This window comes from Limulus polyphemus, unplaced genomic scaffold (genome assembly GCF_000517525.1).
Source record: "Limulus polyphemus unplaced genomic scaffold, Limulus_polyphemus-2.1.2 Scaffold2148, whole genome shotgun sequence".
In the NCBI taxonomy this organism is placed as follows: domain Eukaryota; kingdom Metazoa; phylum Arthropoda; class Merostomata; order Xiphosura; family Limulidae; genus Limulus; species Limulus polyphemus.
Window position 1 is genome coordinate 62,592 of NW_013667758.1, and position 22,701 is coordinate 85,292.

The 22,701-nt window shown below is 34.4% G+C and overlaps 1 protein-coding gene across 1 annotated transcript in view; it reads left to right on the forward strand.

Moving 5' to 3' along the window:
• Nucleotides 1-22,701, forward strand: part of LOC106466090 (ras GTPase-activating protein nGAP-like) — a 123,707-nt gene that overhangs the window by 57,720 nt on the left and 43,286 nt on the right. The window contains 1 exon segment of the mRNA XM_022394046.1: nucleotides 11,117-11,220. Within this exon segment, the coding sequence (XP_022249754.1) occupies nucleotides 11,191-11,220 (30 nt within the window). The 5' untranslated portion in view covers nucleotides 11,117-11,190.

Consider the following 22,701-nt stretch of genomic DNA (forward strand, 5'->3'; position numbering starts at 1 on the left):
AAAACATAAAGAAAAATAAACATTTATTACTACCAAATGTCTTTTATCCTTTGTACAGTCGAAAGAGTTAAAATTTTCTGTCGGAATGTCTGCACTATGTTTTCTAATTCCTGACCTAGAATACAAAGAAAAGACTCAAGAGTAATATTTAAGTCTCTTTCAGAGTACACACGATAACATTTTATTTTTCTGCGTAGTTTTTACGAAAAATGTGGCGATTAAAGAATTACTTCGAGACTGATGAAATAAGTGAAGAGTAGGTGCAATTTGGAGATACAAATAAATTCATTTTAGTTAAATTCTATAATTTTCGTTAATCATTCAACAATGGCTTCCCGTCATTTTCCACGGGTTTTTATACTAGTTAATTATAATTTGCAAAATACAAGTTTTGTGGCTTCGTTATTAATAAGTGGACAAAACTAAAAATAAGAAAATGTCATTTTTACTCCCAAACTTTAGTTTCCTAAGGTAATACTAAACAATATACATCGTCGCTTATCAACAAAACTATCACCTGATTGTTCTTAAGCCAACTATAGTGTTTATGTTGAATGCTCAATATTCATTTTGATTTGTTAGAAAGGTATGTTTTTTATTCTTTATTTTTTTTTATAACTTCGGTGATATAACAGTAAAATAGTTTAATTCAGAAGTTTTTGACATTGAGTTGTAGCAAAAAGCAAAGTGAAATTTATCAAGTAGAAATGTAGAAGTGTATATACGATAAGTTCCAAATCATTGTGAAGTCGGCCAGATGAACGATCTCATTGTGTTTATTACGACTGTATATGGAAATCGATATTCACTAAAAGATTTAAAGTATCTGGTGCTAATATAGTTTTTTAATAGTGAATCGGACTGCTTTGACATTTTAGATCTTCAGCAGTAGGAGCGGCTGAGGAGCCGAGATTTGGAGGGGGGAGGAAGAGGAGAAGGCGACCGGCCTAGTAGTGGCTCGAGGCGCTGGGAATATGTTAGCACCACAACACAAAGGGGCTTCTCTAACCGACACACATTCCATTTTGACGATAGAAGGTCACGCAAGCTTCTTTTCGAGCACACCGGCCGTTGGGTGTGAGCACGTGGGAGAGAGTGAGGTACATGGAAGGAGTTGGTCACACTGTAGGTGGGGTGAAACGGAGGGAACTGAGCAGCAGCTTTTCAATGTTCATGCACATTTAGAATCCGGGTTCTTCAATATTGTGGTCTATACTACGGAATTACGTAATTCTGTACCAACTACCGCCCGACTCGCCCACCCTTTACTCGAATTGTGCTTTGTGGAGGTAATTTTAAAGATATGATAATGAGGGAAAAATTATATTTTCTGACCAGGCAAGCAATCCTAACTGCACGACGTTAGTGTTTTCGAACAATAAATCTGTTGCAAGGAAAAACATAATTGAAAAAAACTGGGTCAAAATAATTTCAAATATTACTCAAGCATCAAAAGTTTGTCACTTATATATCTTTATAGTGTATTTTAAAATCAGGGTAGAATTTCCCAAACATTAGCAATAGGATGTGAACGAGATCTGTTTCTAGCGGATTTGTATACGTAAACCAATAAAAATATCTCAATTATACAACCCTGACCGTATGTTTTTAAAAAATTATCTATAAAATATTATGACTTATTATTATGTACTCTCACACTAGGTTTGCTGAAGTTGATGTAGTTCATGCAAATTGATTATAGAAATAGCGCCTAGACCGCTACTATGTCTGTTGTATACCAACCGGCCTAATGATCCCTGGTACTGGACGAAAAGCCCTGTCGGCATTGGATATGGCAGATGTAGTGTGATTGACATATTATAACATATGCTTATTTACTTTCACCCATAGGTTTTCTCCCATTGACTCTGGGGTTTCTCGCTAGTTCTTCTGAATGATAATAAAGTTAATTTAAGATGAAATAATAATAATAAATAAATAATCGGTGTGGAAAATAAAATAAATAGATAATATTGTGTTACTAATCTTTACCCTAAAAATGTGATTATTAGATGACAAATAAAATTTTTAATAAGTACAATTCACTTATGCCATGTCTCTCGCATGTCAGACTGCCTGATGAGCCCTGGTATTTAACCATAGGTCTAAGCACTGGATACAGCAAATCTAGTGTGGTTGACGTATTATATAATACACTCTTCACTTTTACTCTAAAGTTCTTAGGATCACAAAACCTATCCACTTTTCCGGAAAAATCGAGTAGTATGCACCCCTTACTACGGCATATGGTTCAACCCTTGCTTCGATGGGTTGTTTTTTATTCGTTTCTGTCGCAGCGTCTGTATTTCTACATATTTAATTAAAACAAAGTGTCTACCTCACTCCAACTTACAACAGGAACTCGGTAAATTTACGACTTTGTACTATCTGGCATGATGACTTCTTAAAATTTATTGCATAATCTATGTGATCTCCCCACTATCATAAAAACTTTCCGATCATACACACATACATACAGAAAATCAAGGCCACCACGGCGCCAGGTTACACTTTCCATGTGACGTGATATCGTAAAAGATTAGGGGTATTTTGATACACAAATAAATTAAATATAACTAGAAAAAAAATTTACATTTTTAGTTCGGCCAAAGCTGGGGTGTCATAATTCGAGAGCATAAACAATTAAAAACAGGTTAATGTTAATCTTAGGGTAGGTCATAGTGAAACAGGTTCACCAGAAATAAACATTATATTCATTGGGCAATGTACAATTAAATCAGTTTGACTAAAGCTAGATACATGATAATCATATGCCATGCACAAATAAATACAAGTTGACTGTAGGCAAAGACATAAATTGTACAAACATAAGCATGGGGCTATGAGAGCTGAAGATATTATATTTGTCGGGACTACATAATTACAGTTTGATCAGGGCTAGCGAGATTATTTCATAGGGTACACTCAGGTTTGTTTCTTATGGATTTCGCGCAAAGCTACACGAGGGCTATCTGCGCTAGTACCTAATTTACCAGTGTAAGACTAGAGGGAAGGCTGCTAGTCATCACCACCCACCGCCAACTCTTGGGCTACTCTTTTACTAACGAATAGTGGAACTGATCGTAACATTATAACGCCCCCACGACTGAAAGGGCGAGCATGTTTGGTGTGACGGGGATTCGATTGCTATTCGAGCGCCCTAGCCATCTGGCCATGGCGGGCCTGTACACACAAATAAATACAGTTTGACATTCGGTAACGAAACCTAAACAGAAAATACCGTTTCATTAAAAAGTATTGGAGATATAATTATCACTATATTAATTTCGCAGACATAATGTTCATTATCAATTCTTTTTATGAGGATATCACAAATCATTGGATTGTGGTTTGATCGTAGTCTATCATTAGAAACTAAAATTTGAGTTTGAGAGCCATTGCTTGATGGGTAAAGAAACTGTAAAAAATAGTTTCAACAAGGAATTGACTGTCACATTAGAACGCTCCCCCGGGCGACAATGTTCGGTGACGGGGATTCGAACTCACGGTCCGCAGATTGTGAGTCGAGCGCCCTAACTACCAGACTAATGACAAATGAGAGAAAAGTAGTACAGTAACTAAGTTTATAGCAGATTTGTATAACTAAGAAATAATTGGGTAGGTTCCAACCATAAACATTCTCTCGGCCATTTTTTCCTCACATATAACGTTATCGTTGTTTTTGTAAACATCGTTTTGTTAATTGAAAACTGCTCATTACTGTGTTATTTTAATTGTCTGTATAAAGCTATAATGTCGTTTAATAAGAGCAAATATATTTCTACAAGTTTGTTGTGGTGACGATGTCATCCCTGTTAGGAGTGGGAGTAATGGAAAAGCTCTGTATCTACGTGTTTGAGTGTGACTGTACGTATCTATATTGCACGTCATTTGCATCGCGAGTATTAGCTTTTGACCCTCGAACTGTTTTCTAGAGTAGAAACAAAAAGTCTTTCATACACAAAGACTCCCCACAGTTTTGACAATCCATCACTTCACCCCTATTCTCCATTATTAGGCTTATTGCAAGGTTTTTACCAGCAGTCATTGTTTGACGGTGATGATGAATCTATGCTAAAATCATAAACAATCATGTATAAACTCGTTTCTTCCCGTCTCTGCACTATATATATATGTGTGTGTGTGTGTATGTCTAAAGATTTCCAGGATCTCTTGGTTCCACAGAATCTGCCACGAGGCGACTTCTTCGTTTTGTATAATATCCTGAGCAGATGTGTGGAAGATATTTATAGATTCCTACATAAAGACATATTCAGCAAGAACATTCATGTTGATAATGTCCTTTTTATATTCTAAATAATGGTTAACAAAATGAAGGAAAATCCGCTTGTATTGCCTTCGTAAAAACTTGGTTTATTTAAGCACGAAATTTCTCTACTTCAAAAAGAATATTTGGAAGCAAAACAAACTGAAAATGGAGGCACAAACTGCTGATATTTCCACACGAGCTTTATAAATGTTACCTTCTTTTTTATTTCATCTTCTTCTTGCCGTCTGCGTGTCTTTAAGTATATGCTATTTTAAATAATTTTACCACTACACCATCTATCTGTGAGCGAGACTTCATTCAAATTGTTTGGTTTTATGATCTCGGCAGTACTTTGTAAATTTAACGTCATAGTAATGTTCTTCTGTATCCTTCCTGCATGGACACAAGCGCTTCATTTTGAACCAGCATGATGGTCTCGTCTGCGTGTGCCACGTATGTGTCATGGTGAGTGTTGATGATAAATGGCCATCGTTCTTATGTCTGCTTCCTACAAGAAAATAACGTTCTAAAGAAACGTATACTTGCACAACCTGAAATATTTTCCTGTGCTTTAATTCCTTTTTATATCTGTTACAAGTTATATCTGTAACGTAGGCGAAATTTTATAAATGCCACAGAAGACAATTTTGTTTCCGAATGAAAGTTGACGTTTTAGAAGATGTGAGTTGGAAAAAATAAAATGATTTTATGTGGATTTTACACTTTAATTGATTAGAATAAATGTATAAAAGTAAATTCTGAATATTCTTTTAAAAGAAAGGGCCAGTTCAAGTTTGAACTGTAATGTGTACCTAAAACAACTTAGATTAAGATCTGATCTGTTCTATTTCTGGCACATTGTGATAAGATAGAAACTGTATAGTTATTGTATTTAAAATGTTATCATTACAGAACGCAGCCCGTGACGAGAAGTACTTTAGTTGGTGATTAGTCACATGATGATTTTAGTTAATTATGTGCAGTGTGTTTCTCCGTACTTTAAGTGTTTTAATGAACTGAGTGGCAGTAAGGACGTTACCAGTTTCAACCCACCAGCTGCTTCTTCCTTGACCCGTGAAGAACATCGATTAGTAAATACACCGTGTTAATCTTTGCGACTTTCACAACATGGTTGTACTTGTAAATTATCGAATAAAGTATTCAAAAGCTACAGTTTGCTTCTTTTAAAATTTGACCTGCATATTGGGGAAACAATTTACTCTTCATTCAGTTTGTCCATTTTCAACAAAAACACGGAGAAAATTAAAGAAGGCGTAAAGTCCATTCGTTATCGTTAGTTTGTGTGTTTTATCATGTAATCGTAAGCTACCAAAAATATTATATGCCATAATAAGTAGTAGGAATAAGATATCGAAAGTAAAAATAACAAACATATACATGAACCACAAAACACATGGCCATTAATTTTCTTATATGAAGTAAAGAAGCCAACGGACAGGTTTTCGCATACACAGTGACAGCGTATTAACTTAGTTATACAACACTCAAAATCTGCCAGATATCATTGTTTCTTAGTGTTAACAAATACTCATTATTGATGTTTGTTTACAAACACATGACGGGAATGGGAATCAGTAGGTTTAATTTCAAGTGATGAGTGAACGGTTTTTACTATTAGTCACTTATCTCTCTCTCGTGAAAATTACGGACCTTTCGAGTGAAGAGATTTTCGTTAAATGAGGTGTTTCATGCCACATGATTTATTTTTGCATTGCTTTTAATTTTTGTTTTAAAACACTCGCATTTTACACCATTATGGTCCAAGTATGTGTCAGAAGGCATTTAAGTTTAGAGAAATTGTAACATGGCCTTGGTATGTTACAATCTGACGAGTCTCAATGCTTTGCTGCTACCTGCATCGTGCTAGAGTTTGAACATAGCTGAACACGACCGTTAGGGTTTTGGGTCCATCATAGTCTGGAGTGTCCTAGAATAGTCCTTTTAACAGCTGTCCACTACAGGGATGAGACGTTAGACATTTTCATGCGGAAGTATATAGGCGTCATTAATGGTGTTTTCGTTCTTATGGATAAAAATGTCGTCCACACTGTGCTCAGATTGGGGGGGGTTCCTCCAGACGGAATGACCAGTTAGACCTCGAAACATAGATCCATAAATGAAACTGTCCAGCATACTGTTTTGTTTTACCCAGTTCAGCTCATGGCTTTCCGTGAACTGGAAGATGCCCTTGTGGAGGAATATGATTATCTGCCACAGGTCATTATCCAGAGGCTCATCAAGAGCATTAGGAAGCAATGCCATGCAGTAATCAGTGCTTTGGAAGGGCACTAGCTATTAATAAGATTTATTTTGTTACTTATTTTCTGATCAGTTTATAAAATATTTCATATTGAGGAGTATCTTCTTTCACGTTGAGTTATTTAAAGACACACTAAGAAAAAAATGATTACACCTTGTGATTGAGAAACATATGGAACTATTAGTTGGTTACTAGTCAATCATCTGTGATTTGCAGTGACCAGTGACCTAGTAGCCTGTTACATAACTTTTTTGTTGTTGAAGTTATTGAAAGCAAGTTCGATATTTTTTCTAAAGGAATAGATTAAAGTACACAGATATGGATGTATGTGTATATACGCATGATCAAAGATTAGGTCAAACATTTACCTTTTGCTTGGAGCTAATGATTCTTGGGCAACATGAAATTTTTATTGAGTGGCAAAAGAGATGTGTGTGGAGATATTTCTCAGATCATTCGTTTTTTCGATTACTTTTTTTTCTTTAACCTCATCTGAAGGAGACTGTTATGGCTAAATCAAGATGACATAGATGGTGGCGGTGATCTAGCCCTCTAGTGGTACTACGTGATTGTCACACGAACGTGCCGTGTTGGTCTTCCTTATGCACAGAAACAAAATTATTCAAACATACAAGCAGAGGGTGAGAAAAGTGTTGTTAATGGACGAGAATTTGGCCGCGTAAAAGCTTTAATCTCACAAACGTGATTACTCGGGAGACGTCTAGAATATTGATTGGCTTGTTGTGTTTGACGATAAGTTTCTTTCGTCTTATTTCATCGGAGGTAAAGAAACATTTCATTAGGTTACTATCCATAAATTTGGATTTTTGTTTAAATCAGCTGTACTTTCTCTTGTTGTCACTTTTTGTTGATTACTCCACATTTAAGTAAATATTGCCATTACTTAACAACAAGTGTACTGTTTTCTTACTGTTCGCGAAATTAAAGTAAGAAAGTCGTCGCAAAGAGAAGATATCCTTGGTTTCGTAATCATACAAAATTCTTTCAAAGAAATTAATACGTAGAAACTCAGATCTCTTATAATGTTACTTGAGGACCAAATGGAAACAATAACAAAAATAATGTATATAAACACATTCAAACTTGTAGTGTTAATAATACTTTTCGCCCTTCGAAGTTGGAATATGGGCGAAACTATAGAAGATAAAAGAAGTTAATTATATAGATATCTGGAAAATTGGGATCGTGCAGGTGGTTGTGTAACCCACGACTCAGCCGACTTGCCACATGCTTTTTAGCTCAACTATTGTGTCTCGATTTCCGCCCGTTCTCAATTTTCTCTTCTTTAGAAATTTTTAAGCATGGTGCACATACGTATTTAAAATTTAAAGATTCAAGAGATATTATACATTTCTTGAAAAATTTGTTTGTTTGTTTTTAATTGTGCACAAAGCTACACAAGGGCTATCTGTGCTCTGCCCACCACGGGTATCGAAACCCGGTTTCTAGCATTGTAAGTCCGCAGACATACCGCTGTGCCACTGGGGAGCTCTTGAGAAGTAAAGATAGTACTTGTTATGTTTTAAGCGCAAAGCTACACGATAAGGGCTATCTGCGCTGTGCCCACTACAAGGATCGAACTTTGAATTTTAGTGTACAAAGGCAGTTTTTGCTCGAGATAAGGTTTAAACAGAGGAGAGTATATTTAAAAGGTGTTGTTGTGGGTAGTGTTTTAGCGCAAATCTACACAATGGCTATCTGCGCTCTGTCCATTAGGGGGAATTGAACTCCAGATATTAGAATTTTATGATCAGTAGCTTTTTATTGGCCCACCGGGGGACGGACTGCACCCATCTAGTAACTTTCAAAAGCTTTCTAGAGAAATTCAGTCCATAAAAACACCTTTGAAGTATAAAGGGCAATGTTTTCTATATATGGATTCTAGTTATCCTACAGTGTCATTTGATAATTTTACTAGAATATGATTTCAGTAATTTCTTGCTCTTTTTTTTTTCATTCTAAAGTATTTTCGCGAAAGATAACGAGCTTTATCCTATGTTAGATTTCTTAATAAAGTACATCTCACCTAACATTATTTTATGCCAGATTATGTCTTGAAAGGACCTTATGACTTTACTTTTTTGTTTTGGTCTTGGTGTTAATGAGTTCTAGATTGCATTTCCGCTTCTTCGTGAAACAATGAGTACAAGTGTTGTTGTTTTTTCTAGTTTTCTTTAAAGGAAACTTTATGGTACATGACTTAACTGTCATCTTTTTAAAAATTAATGATTCTTTTTGTATTAGGCAACTTTTAGTTTAAGTTTAAGAACTAAAACATTTTTGAATACCGGACCTACTGGCTTAAAACACTAACAACTGAAAATCGATTATTATTTTTTAAAGGGAAAAACGTGTCGCATTTTGGATAGAGTGTTTAAGAAATTTAAGTTTAAAACAAAAAGAAGCGTTCCTTTTGTGTAGCTAATTTGCTACATATCTACGTTGCACAAAACAACTAAAAGATGATTGGAATTTGTAATATTTTGACATGACAATGACAAGGCAAAAACATCATTATAAAATAATGTCAGTCACTTACCCAATTTTTTTTAATTAGGCACTAACTAATTCGTCGTTTGATATGAAATGCAAACAATTGGTCATTCAGCCTATTCTATCTAATTATATATATATATATACATGTATATATATAATGGTACCACATAGTCTTGTCTCACTTGTCGTTTTGAAGTGAGTCGCAGAGTTCAATGTACCTCATAATGTTTATGAACTGTGGGTAGACTTCGAAAGAAACGTTAGGATATTTCACTCACGTATAGAAACACTGGACAAATGAAAGCCAGTCAGTCACAGAATGCTGTTTCAAGCTGGCTACAAGTGTTTCAAAGTATCCTAGCAGAATTTCGAACCTCTTCCATACCAAAAGTACGGTTGATCGGACACTTGAATAAGTCAAACCATTATCTACAACACAAGTAGACGATTGCTATCTGTTGGTTCTGGCTTGCCAACATCATAGGGGTGCTTGCTATTCCAAGACTAAATCAGATGTTCGCAGCCACAAATGAATACAGTGTACAGATGTTCAGAATAAAATCTTCTTCTACATGTTATTGGTCCAGTAGACAAGTTCTTGGTACCATTGCAGGCGTGCTGGTTAGTGCCTTGCCTTCAGAAAAATGCACCTTAACTGGCGTCTGACACACAGGCAAGCCTCGTGTGATCATCAATATCTCTTATTCAGAAGACTTGTGGGTGAAGGATTGGAAATAGCTTCATCTTCAGTTTTGAATATGTTTGTTAGAACAAGAGCAATAGGATTGCCCATGCATTATCCTTCGATCCAGTCGTATTAACTAGATCGAGAGATGTACTTTATTAAGAACTCTAACCTAGGATAAAGCTCGTATTTTTTCGCGAAAATACTTTATAATGAAAAAAAAAGGATAGGAAATTACTGAAATCAAATTCTAGGAATATGATCAAATGACACTGTAGGATAACTAGAATCCACGTATATAGAAAACATTGCCCTGTATATCCTATAGTAAACAAGATGTCGGAAAAATCTGCAGACGCAATTCGATTTGAAAAAAATCTCATCCATTGAAGAGTTCATTTCACACATGAACCTGATCCATCCTGATATTAAATTTACCAGTGAACATGGAGAAGACCATACACTTCCTGAACCTTATTTTTAAAAGACACGATAATACGTTCCACACTTCCAGTTATCTTAAGGATACTCACACAGGTTTATACGTACCTTGGAACTCCTACCATGACCATTCTTAAACATTAGACATCGTAAAGACTGTGTCATTCTATCAGGACTCTTTGTTCCAGTAACGAACATTTTCAATCGGACTGCGACAAATTGAAAACAGAATTAGAAACCCAAACAATTTTTGAGGATACTCCAAGATCCCATCAACTACTATTATCTTTTAATTGGTCTGTGCAGTGTAGAAATAAATATAAGAATGCATTTTAAAATAAAGTAAGCCTAATTTAATATAAGTTGTTTCGTATAGGATTGATATTGTATTGGTGTTTTGTGTGATAAAAAATGTTTAAGCATTTAGTTCTGCGTGCCAGTTTTGTTTTGTGTTTCTGTATAGTTGTTTTTTAAGATGGTTCCAAAAGATAATCTGATTATATGGATCAAATTTTTGTCATGACGCTATTAAATTAACTTCAAGATTCTTTCCAAGTGAGGCAAAATTTTATCTGGTTTTATATTACTAGGTCATTTTAGTTATAACAGATTTATGTTTAAAAAAATTAAAATTGGTATTCAGAACTTTACTTAACGCTTGATATAAAGGCTTGAGTTGTATGGATAGGTTAATGAAACTAAGCCTAATGTTCATAAGTCTTTTTTTTTCATGAAGAAACGCTGTTTATGATATATTCTAATAATTTTCTCAATGATGACTACAGTTTTGAAGATTATTTTGTATATGTTATTTTAAATCATCTAAGTGTGATCTATATATACAGCTCATTTCTGACCTCATCAAAAGTTTTAATTATCTATCTATGGAAGGTGTGTTAACAAAATTTTATGACTATTATAGAATCCTCATATGAAAAGGCCTGCTCGGAACGCCGAGGCAGCGCCCCCACTACTCCCATTCTTGGGCCCCGAAACATGGATGCATCAACTCCTTCCCGTTTTGCGGTAAGATACATATTTTCTTCTAAAATTATTAATTGTTTCGAGCTCCGCATATATGCCGGTGTACAAAGAAAGTCATATACAGAAAAAATGTTTTTATATTCTTTAGATTACATATTAACACTATGAAGAAGATCGCAGCTAGCTAGACAACAGTGATGTGTTTATAAGAGTGTATGTAATGCGTAAGGCTTTCATTCATTAATGACTTAAGTTAAACACGTTTATAACGTGTTATTCATGTTTTATTGATAAACAGATTTAGGTACGTATTGCTCGTAAGAGTAAACCTTGTGTAGTCATCATCATAATGTTACGACAGCGGAGGTCACGTGACGCTAGTAACACGTCATGCGCTTCTAGAACGTTCATGTCCCTTCTTGAAGCATCGAGAGGTTACTAGATTTGCGGTATTCTTGTATATATATATAAGACCGCCAAGAAGTGACGGCAACAATGTAATGTAATTGAACTGCAGACAGAGATAGAGACTGACAATTGAGTCGAGCGAGCACGTGAGTCGTTCGTTGTGAATTATAGCGTGACTGTGGAAATTAAGTGTAATGCAAAGTTGTATTCAGAAAGAATAAACCAATTTTATTTAAGAAAGGACTTGTATCGCTAAAGTTTCTTCGGAAATAATTTTTACGGAAAATTAACTAACGGCTAGAGACGTAACAATAAGTATTACACAGATCCACTAAACAAAATATAATGTTTTTCAAATATTTTCAAAAAATTAAAAATCAAAAACTAAAAGGAGTATATGTTAAATTGCCAAGAAAGTAAAGTATAGAATTAAAAGAAAGGACATAAAATTGAAACACATTTTAATAAAATAATAAAGGAACTAAAGAATAGAGTAATAAAAATATAAGGAAAAAGTGTACTTCAGTGATATAATGAAGAAATTGAATGATACTTTACAGTGACATGCAACTGAAGTTTAATGAATGATACTTTACAGTGACATGCAATTGAAGTTTAATTAATGGTATTTTACAGTGACATGCAATTGAAGTTTAATGAATGATACTTTACAGTGACATGCAATTGAAGTTTAATGAATGGTACTTTACAGTGACATGCAATTGAAGTTTAATGAATGGTACTTTACAGTGACATGCAATTGAAGTTTAATGAATGATACTTTACAGTGACATGCAATTGAAGTTTAATGAATGATACTTTACAGTGACATGCAATTGAAGTTTAATTAATGGTATTTTACAGTGACATGCAATTGAAGTTTAATGCGTAATGTAATAAAAAATCTGGAAGGCACTGTAATAAAAGTGTAAAGGAATAAATAGGCGTTCTAATAATATAATAAAGAAGTCAAGCTATAATGTTATGAAAATGCAGAAGGGTACTTAAATAAAACTAAAAAAAAGACCAAATATTTTTTATACCTAATAATTATTTTGTCTATATAATAATTTATGAAAAAAGTAATGTTATTACGTAGATGTACGGGTCATACTTTTCAGAATTAATCTGTTTTTTTTTGTTATGTATTATGTATATTATACCATATACATAATTTTGTTATCGATGTCCGTTTGAAAAAAATAATATTTTATATCTACACTCGATCTTTATGCTTTAAAACTAGCTATATATGAAAAAAACTAGTTTAAAACTAGTTTATATGTCTATAATTGAAACTAGCTTTTTGATGTTATATTGCCTTTTTATTCATCGCTTTAATTCTTTGTTTATATAATATTTGATATGACTACAACCCAACGACACCTACCGGGGGGCTCGGTACTATGCTACGGGTCGCTAAGTAGCAAACTGAAAGTGTTACGTATTATTTATATACAATGTCTAGTTGCGTTATATATACATTATATATATACTGTTAACCATCTGTCTGAAGTGGTAAGTTGCAAGTGAGGTAGTAGTATAAGTTTACTTTTCACTGTTAGGTGACCCGGCATGGCCAGGTGGTTAGGGCGATCGACTCGCAATCTGCGGGTTCGAATCCCCGTCCCACCAATCTTGCTCGCCCTTTCAGCCGTGGGGGCGTTATAATGTGACGGTCAATCCTATTATTCATTGGTATAAGAGTAATCCAAGAGTTGGCGGTGGATGGTGATGACTAGCTGCCTTCCCTCTAGTCTTACACTGGTAAATTAGGGACGGCTAGCGCAGATAGACCTCGTGTAGCTTTGTGCGAAATTCAAACAAACAAATACTTCTACGTAGAAAAAATCTGAACAGCCATGCCCATCCATACCAGTGTCCAGATTAAACATCTTATTGGAACAATCCGAACAGCTCAGAGTCAGGAACGTCAGGCATATACTGAATTATATAAAAATCAAATGGCGTTCTAGGTTACTATTGAAATGCTAATTTACTCAGTTTACAAAAATATTTAATTACTCATATGCGAAATGTGAAAAAGCAGTACAGCAAGGGTATTGTTTTGGTTAACTGGTTCTAAAAATTAAATCCTTAAAACAATGTTTTAATTTTTGTAAGCTTTTCCGTAATTTGTAATTCACGAAAATTCGCAAATATAACAATTACACCTCCACGAAACACACGTCGGAATTTTTTTTTTTATGTTGCGTATGCCAAGAATTATCGAGTTTTCTTACACACAGATATATACATACATGCTACAGTGATTATGCATAGGTGGAGAATCTCCATATTCCCTAAGTATTATGCATAATAACAAATACTATTGGAGAATGTACATAATGTAAGAGTGTATAAAATATTTTTACACATTTCTCGGACACCATGCATAATTACCGCTGGATAGTGCGCACATTGACCGATCAATGAGCGACAATTTCATTATTCAAGGCACACTTTTCAAAGATTCTGGTTAATGCGCGCAATGATCGGTAAACTTACATTTCACTGAAATTCACCATAACGAACACACACATATATATATATATGTGTGTGTGTGTGTGTGTGTTCCAAAGTATATAGACAAATAGATCAGTATTTTAACACATTACAGACCACAATGCTTATATTTATGTCTCCTCTGAGAGAGAGAGACAAACACACACACACTGTTTTTTCTATTTTCTTCTTTTTTCTTCTTCCAAACACTTTTCAATCGACCGCCATTCCTACATTTCTCGGTGGATTCACTTGAAATTTGGTAGGGTTATACGTCCAGACACTTTTTCTTTTTTTGATTTATGTCTTATGAGGTTAAAGGTCAAAGAACCGAAAAATATGTTGGTCTCCTATACAAAAGTAAAGATGAAAATGGCCACATTGACATAAAAAAATAATTTGCCCATTTTAAGTTTTTTCTTTACGGGGGATCAGAGCTCACAAACAAAGTATAATTTTGGGATTTGGGGTCATTTACTGGACCATATTTTGAACAATTTACATGGGATTAGATATAAAGATACTTTTCTACAGATTCCACATATTGACAAAAAAAAATGGTGGACTTACTTATTTTTAGTAATTACATGGAGGTCAAGATGCTACAAAAAGAATAATTTTAGGTTTTTTGACAATTACTCCTCCGTATTTCGGCCAATTTACATGGAATTTGGTACATAGATAGTTTTTACAGGTCCCATACATATACATCCAAAAATGGGGGATATGCTCAATTTTGAACATTTTAGATGGGGAGCAAAAGGTTAAATATACCCATAATTTTAGGATTTTGGTGAATTACTTAGCTTTGTTTCGACCAATTTACATGGAATTTGATACAAAGCCTGACAAACAAAAATATTGGACTTACCCATTTTTCTGTTGTTGTTTTTTCACGATTTTTTTATGTCCACATTGACCATGTTGGGATTGCATGGCGGAGACACGTTGCATTCATTCGCGAATTTTGGCCTCTTTAATAGTATGGCATTGTTGGAAGGGACACTAATAAAATAAATCTTTAGTTCCAGAAGATGATACATTTTTTTCGATGTCAGCTCATTAAGACTACTTATCATCATTTTGACTTAACTAGACTTGTAAATATGATACTCGTTTAAAGCACTTAATCTCATGAGATATGGTTGAATTAAAACTAGAACATCGGACTATTTATAAGGTGTGAGCTCTTCTCTGTTGAAAAATTAACGTTATGGTATCTGATACCTTCACTGTCGTGTCGTAAATATTTTAATTAATTAAACGGCAAAACTAAAGATATATTACCTTGAAGGTTACCTATTATTTCATAGGTCATTTGCTAAGTAAACTGATGATATTATTATCAAGATATACGTATGTGTAATTACTTTTAACCGGGGCCCCTGCATGGCCAGGTGGTTAAGGCGCTCGACTCGCAATCTGAGGGTCGCGGGTTCGAATCCCCGTCACACCAAACATGCTCGCCCTTTCAGCTGTGGGGGCGTTATAATGTGACGGTCAATCCCAATTCGTTGGTAAAAGAGTAGCCCAAGAGTTGGCTTACACTGCTAAATTAGGGACGGCTATCGCAGATAGCCCTCGTGTAGCTTTGCGCGAAATTCAAAACAAACAAACAAACATACTTTTAATCGACGTTAGAGGTTTTACACGATGCTGAGTTGCTCAATTACCTGCAGTAGAAGGCGTTTGGACACAACAATTTTAGTTATAAATAGTATTTTCATTCTGGTGTTATTACAGAAAGTCAAGCAGCGTTTACAGATAATCTTACAGGAAATAAAAAAACAACGCTTCATATAGCCATATCAGCATCCATAAACTAGCCAACGCTTTGAAAAGGGTTGAATCGAATCATTTAAAATGGTAGTCGTAACAAAAATCTTGTTGCTTGCTATTGATGATGATATTAGAGAATATAAAGGAATAACGAAAATAGGCAAAACGAATTGTATGACTTATAAATCAACACAAACTATATAATTTCGAAGAGTTTCTTCATTCTGATGAAAAGGAGGCCACTTTTCCAAAGAGTTCGGGCTTTTGCGTCGTTCATTGGTGTAATCTCTTTGTACTGATCTGTTTGTGTTGCCTTTCTTCAAAATGGCAGTAAACTATTTTCTGTGTTGTGTATTTTTAAGTAAAAAACAAAACAAAACAGTATGAGTTATTTCTGTACAGTAAAATGGGATATTTTAGTGAGAGTGTTATTCCTCAAGAGTTCAGTGAGTTATTTCTGTATAGTAAAGTGAAACGTTACAATGAATGAGTTATTCCTATATCACACATGACCGGAAAAGACGTCATCTGTTCTAGTATACGAGACGTGTAACGATGCGGCCAAGGAACATGTTATAGCCGTGTAGTTTGGGTTTAATGTCATTTAAAGTATCAAATTATTATTGAGTGTTTGTTTAGATTCGTAGACTAATTGTTTTAATACTGAGTTTAGCTGTAATGAACTTTTGTGTCTTGTTTGTTTGTACTTAAGCACAAAGCTACATAATAGGCTATCTGTGCTGTGCCCGCCACGGGTATCGAAACCCGGTTTATAGTGTTATAATCACTTATAAGACCGCAGACTTTCCGCTGTGCCACTGGAGGACATTTTTGTGGCTGTGGTACACTTATAAATGTAGCTCAAATAATGATATGTGTTTTTCTCAGAACTAAAAAAGAATGAGAAAAACAAAATCTCAAAAAACACTTCACCTCTTCTACCATCTGAGTATTCTTTAGATCACCTTTTCAGCTGAGAAAAAGCTCACGGAACACTAGACACGTAAAATATGGTGTAGAGGGTATGTTGCATGCGCAGCTCCCTCTAGATTTCTATATTATTCATTTATTTATTTAATCAAATTACATATTAATGAATTTTTACATTTTTATGCTTATAATATATTTTAGGTACAAACCTCTGCACTAAGATATTATGTAGAATAGATATGGCATATTCTATAATTCTTCTTCAATGTCTAATCGATATTATATAATTCTAATACATAATAAGTTAAGATCGTACAAAAAGTGATAAATATTCTATAAAAATCTAAAATCATGATTTTCTCATGGAGCACCTAACAATCTCGGACGGAACATCAGTGTTAAGTGGAACATAGTTTGGGAAACGCTGTTCTAGTATATTAACTTTGTTGGGACATGTGAAGCGCTTTCTGAAAGCACACTTTACTTGCTATATTCGCTTATTGAGTGAACTTTGCAAGCAATCCCATCCAACTGAACAGTCGTTATATTTCAACCCGTGACCTAGACGCTGGGTCAATGACTATTTGACACTGTACTCGTGGATTTAGCTTACCAACTAATGGTATTGTAATTGATCTCGACCAGACACTGTCTAATGGTGGTCTCGAGAAATCTATTAACTCTCTGTTTCCTTGCGTTTTATTCTTCCAATCCGTGATACGTCAACAATATCGGTCAAGAAGAAAAGTGGGATAGACGTAATGTTAACGCTAATCCTTTAGCTCTCAACTCTCTCTACTAACCTCGTTAGGTCTTCCACAACATACAACTTTTTTGGAACTGCAGGAATTTGTTGATCTTGAGATATTACTTTTGTGTGTGGGGGTGGGGGGGAAGGATCTTTACAAGTTTTATTTTATAAAACCAAAAATTAACACATTTAGTGACTTTTTCAAGTTGGGTTTTCATAATGCTCAGAGTATCAAGGCTAATGTATATAGTACAAGTCCTTGAAAAAGTCCCGGGGACATGCCCCCCATAAGAATTACGCTTATGATCACATATGTAAACAAAGCTATTGTTTGAATAATTGGGTCAAACATGAACAGTCTTTTGTACACGTACTCTTTTTCTAAGCTATTCAGAAAATGATTATGCTATACATAAAAAAATTATAGAAATAATTCCACCATCTATGGGAGATTGTAAGAACTAAAAATGTATTTTTGGTTTTACTTATTTTCCATTGGATGAATTTTATTTATTCATTTTCTTTTGCGTGTGATACGCACGCTACTTATAATAGCGGAATAGGGTGTGGAAAAGGGAAATACAAACTCTTTCAGTAATCGGATTATCTTATCATATATATATATATACATACAGCACGTAATAACTTTAACTATGATGTTTTAATTACTAACTCTTTCCTGTCTCTTTTGTTGCATACGTTTCAGTACGCTCCACTTGTGGCCACTTAGTATAAAGACTTGATCTTTATCAAATCATTCAGTAATAATTTTTGTCTGGAAAGGGAACAAGGAACGATGACTTTGTGTTTTGATGTTAGGTCCATAGAGATATTGAAGAATGTGCTCCAAGAATCGAAGTAGTAATAGTTTTATGTATTATATATATTAGTATTTAAGGGAATCGAGTTGTTTGTTCTTTTAACTTTCGCATCTTTTGTCATCTGTACTATATGGCAAGGGTTCCTAAACTTTCTCAGCACAACGCCCCCCCCCTCCCAGAACATTCCGCACCCTGAATGAGACCCTCCTACCTAATAAATCTATGTATACTGAGTATCTTAACAGCATTGTGTATTTTCTATGGTTCCCTGTATCGAAACCCTTGCTAAATATATCACGTAATAAGTTCTTGAATAAAAACCAAATTCATGTATTTTATAATAAATATGTGTGGAAGTATACTATCCTGTTATACGGATATAAAATAACGTTCTGGCTATACTTTCTGATACAAACAACAAGAAACGTTTTGTGTTTCAGTTTTACTCATGCATGTTACAAATACAACTGCTATAGATATCCGTTCCGGCGTAACTCCTGATCGATATAGCTGGCTATCCAAGTATTCCATAGATGTAACAGCCAGACAAGACAAAGCACAATTCATAAATGTTGAACAACATCACGTCTGCTCCGATTTCGGTTTTCCGCCTGATTCTCTTATTTCTTTCGCGACTCAAGAACGTTTGATTATCTAATGCTTTCATCGGTTTTTTTTTTTCTTACGAGTTATTTCGTGTTCTTATCACAGATTTTATTTCATAGTAGACTACATTCTATAAATGAATATTTAAACTTAGTATATGTTGTTAAAGATGTAACAAAATGTTTTATCCGATATGAATATATATAGATATATTTATGAACATTATTTTGTAGCTTGTGATTGGAACAGTAATGTTGAAAAAAAACACCGTTTTTTGTGTTTTTTCGTTTAATGTCTTCTGGTAAAAGAATATATTATAAAGCAATTTAAGAATGCTTCAGTCAGTTTAACAAATGTAATATCTCTTACTATTCATTACATGTTTATATTTGTTTGCAAGTCATAAATATAGTTTTCAAGTAACGGAAAAAACAAGCGTCGGGGAACAGGAATTGAGCTCAAACTACACTTGGTAATTTTTATAAAATGTCAGAGCAGGTTCTTTTTTTCTAGAAGATGACTCAGGTCCAAAATAAAAAAAAAGTAAAAAATTTCGTGCTATTGTAATAAAACAAGAAAAAGGACCTAGCTATTTGTTGAATCACGCTTCCTACTCATGTTAATTACAGGCCGTATCTCTCAATCGACTTCCTTTGCTCTTTACTGTTTTATGTGTAACGAGTGTGCAGGTTAAATAAATGCAGAATCACATCATGTACCCAATAACGCGTACAGGAAGTTTTACTTCAAATATAGTAGTTGACCATATTATAAATTTAATGTTTCCAGTTCTGTTTTATATTTTATTCCCTTTCTTGTTGGTTTAGTTTTTAAAATCCCGTGTGCTGTACAACTATATATTTAATTGTCATTTATATATGATATTTCCTTTGTGTTGTTTTTGTTAATTTTCTTACTTTTTATTTTTACTATGAGCCGAATCTCGTTTGCGATACATGCTTTGGGACACCGCCATTTATTTTTGGCACGTGAGTAATGAATTGACGAATTTATCGCCATCTATTGGCTATATATCGTGAAACTGTTTATAATAACAAATAACTCATCATATTTTCAAATATCTCAGTTATACATCTGTATCTTTGCCTGTCAGTCTTTCTAGCTGTTATATTTGCTTTTGTATTTCTTTGCTTATTCATTCATTCTTATCCGTGTTTCGCTCCTGTGCTCTTTTCTCTTTTATATTAATAATTTTATATTGCATTTCTTTTTTTATTTATCTGTCTTTTCTAGCCTGCCTGTCCTCTGTTCAACCCCCTTTGCAGACGTATAATTTTTTGCATCATTTGATTGTGTTCCAAATTTCCACGTCAAGAAAAGAGATTGTCTGGATGCATGACAATTAATTCAGTCGTATAGAGGAAGCCCCTTGTTGAAGACTGAAATAAACAATGGATGTTTGTAAAATATTTCCTTTTAGAAGTATTTCCTGGTTAACTTTGGACTTACACTGGTTTATATTACGTATTTTCAAATATTTAGCGATATGATTCTTAATAACTTTTTGTCATATACTTTCAAATATTTTGCAGTAGTTTGTAATCAGACAGTCGAAAATATTCTAGTCACGGACTACTCATTGTCAAACAAAAGTGATCGTTTTATTACAAATAATATACAAGAAGAAAGGACCTTGTCAAACAAATGTATTGCCAGATACTTTAGAGATTACATGATTTATGCTCATCGGATCGTTACGTTTGTTAAATGGATTTAAGACTTTGCTCACTCGTTTCCGTTCCATGGTTGGTTACATTCCTGTTATTTTCTTAGTTAATTAATCGCTTGTATCGTGCTTAACATGGTTGATGTTTATTCTTATTATGGTAGTTTACGGAATTCAGTGGTTGGTTTTGTAGACGTATATGGACAAAGACTTATTATAGTTTTTTGTTTTTGAATTTCGCGCAAAGCTACACGAGGGCTATCTGCGCTAGCCGTCCCTAATTTAGCTGTGTAAGACTAGAGGGAAGGCAACTAGTCATCACCACCCACTGCCAACTCTTGGGCTATTCTTTTACCAACGAATAGTGGCATTGACCGTCACATTATAACGCCCCCACGGCAGAAAGGGCGAGCATATTTGGCGGGACGGGGATTGGAACCCAGGACCCTCAGATTACGAGTCGAGCGCCCTAATCACCTGGCCATGCCGGGCCGACTTGATATAGAGATACATATGTAAATACCCACTATAAAAGCTCTATATGTTAAGAGTTTTTTTTGTTTTGTTTTTTGTCAATGGTTGGTTGGCCACAAAATTTTTGAATAAGTAGAAAATATTTTTGTTTAATAATGTTAAATATGCTATGCATATGGACGTTTATGCTTTAGTCATTTTAAAACGCGTCACTATAATCTGTTTTTAAAGACTATATTTGAAGATATTTTCGTTCAGCAAGAACCGATATTTCAACAAGATATTGTATAATATTTTATTTTGAAAGTGGAATATTTCAAATGACATGTTTATATGATATCAAAAATAACCAAGCAATATAGAGTACGTGGTTTTAATAACATAGTTTTGTCAGTACAGCATTTCAAAAGCAAATACATGCGTGGTCGTGATATTGTAATGGGATAGCACTAAAACTGAAATTGTGTAATAAGCAGACATTAAATTCTTCTAGTTAATATCAGCATCGGCAAATAAGAAACTTTCTCAATATACAAAGAAATGTTTTTCCCATCGAATCCAAGCAATCTTTCAAAGAAAAACATTGAAACTTTAATTAACTGAAACAATAAAGAAAAAAAGCAGTAAAAGTATGATTAATATGCAAGAACTTAATTATATTTGTAAGGAATAATATTAAGTCTTATCTCAGTTCTGTTACACTTACTTAATGCGTGTAACTTAAATATAGCTTACAATTGCTTTTATGTTATACACACACATATCAGACCTCAGACTTGATCAAATTGTTGTGAACTTTCACGCTATTATACAATTAACGCTCTTTTAAAAGTATGTAAGAACTGTGGTCCGGTATGAACAGGTGGTTAGGGCGCTTGAAATGCAATCTGAGGGTCGCGAGTTCGAATCCTTGTCCCACAAAACATGCTCGCCCTTTCAGCCGTGGGGGCGCTATAATGTGATGGTCAATCGCACTATTCGTTGGTAAAAGAGTAGTCCAAGAGTTGGCGGTGGGTGGTGATGACTAGCTGTCTTCCCTCTAGTCTTTCACTGCTAAATTAGGGACGGCTAGCGCAGATAGCCCTCGTGTAGCTTTGCGCGAAATTCAAAATCAATTCAATCCTGTAAGAACTGACTAGATATATTCTGACTTCTCTTCAGGTGATTGCGTTCAGGGACATTTCCTTCCAGACAAACTACATTTTTGGTCGACTAGTTTCTTTTCTAATTGTTCCCTAGATGAACTGCGACAGATACACATTTTCGGAAGTTAACTGCAGACCTAAAACATGTGCTCTGTTTTTTCAGTCGATTAAGAACAAACAAGCGTTTTTTTTGTTTTTTTTGTTTCTGTCTGAAGCTTTTTCTGATGAATAACCAACGTAAATAGTTTACAGTTCTGTGTAAGGGTTAGGCTGTCAATGAAATTCAGCCACACATCCATCATTACCCTTGTGTTATCGACAGTTTGGAGACTATAACATTTACACGCTAAGTATGTATAACCATACACTCTGTTTGTAAATTATTCTATATATATATATATATATATATATACACAC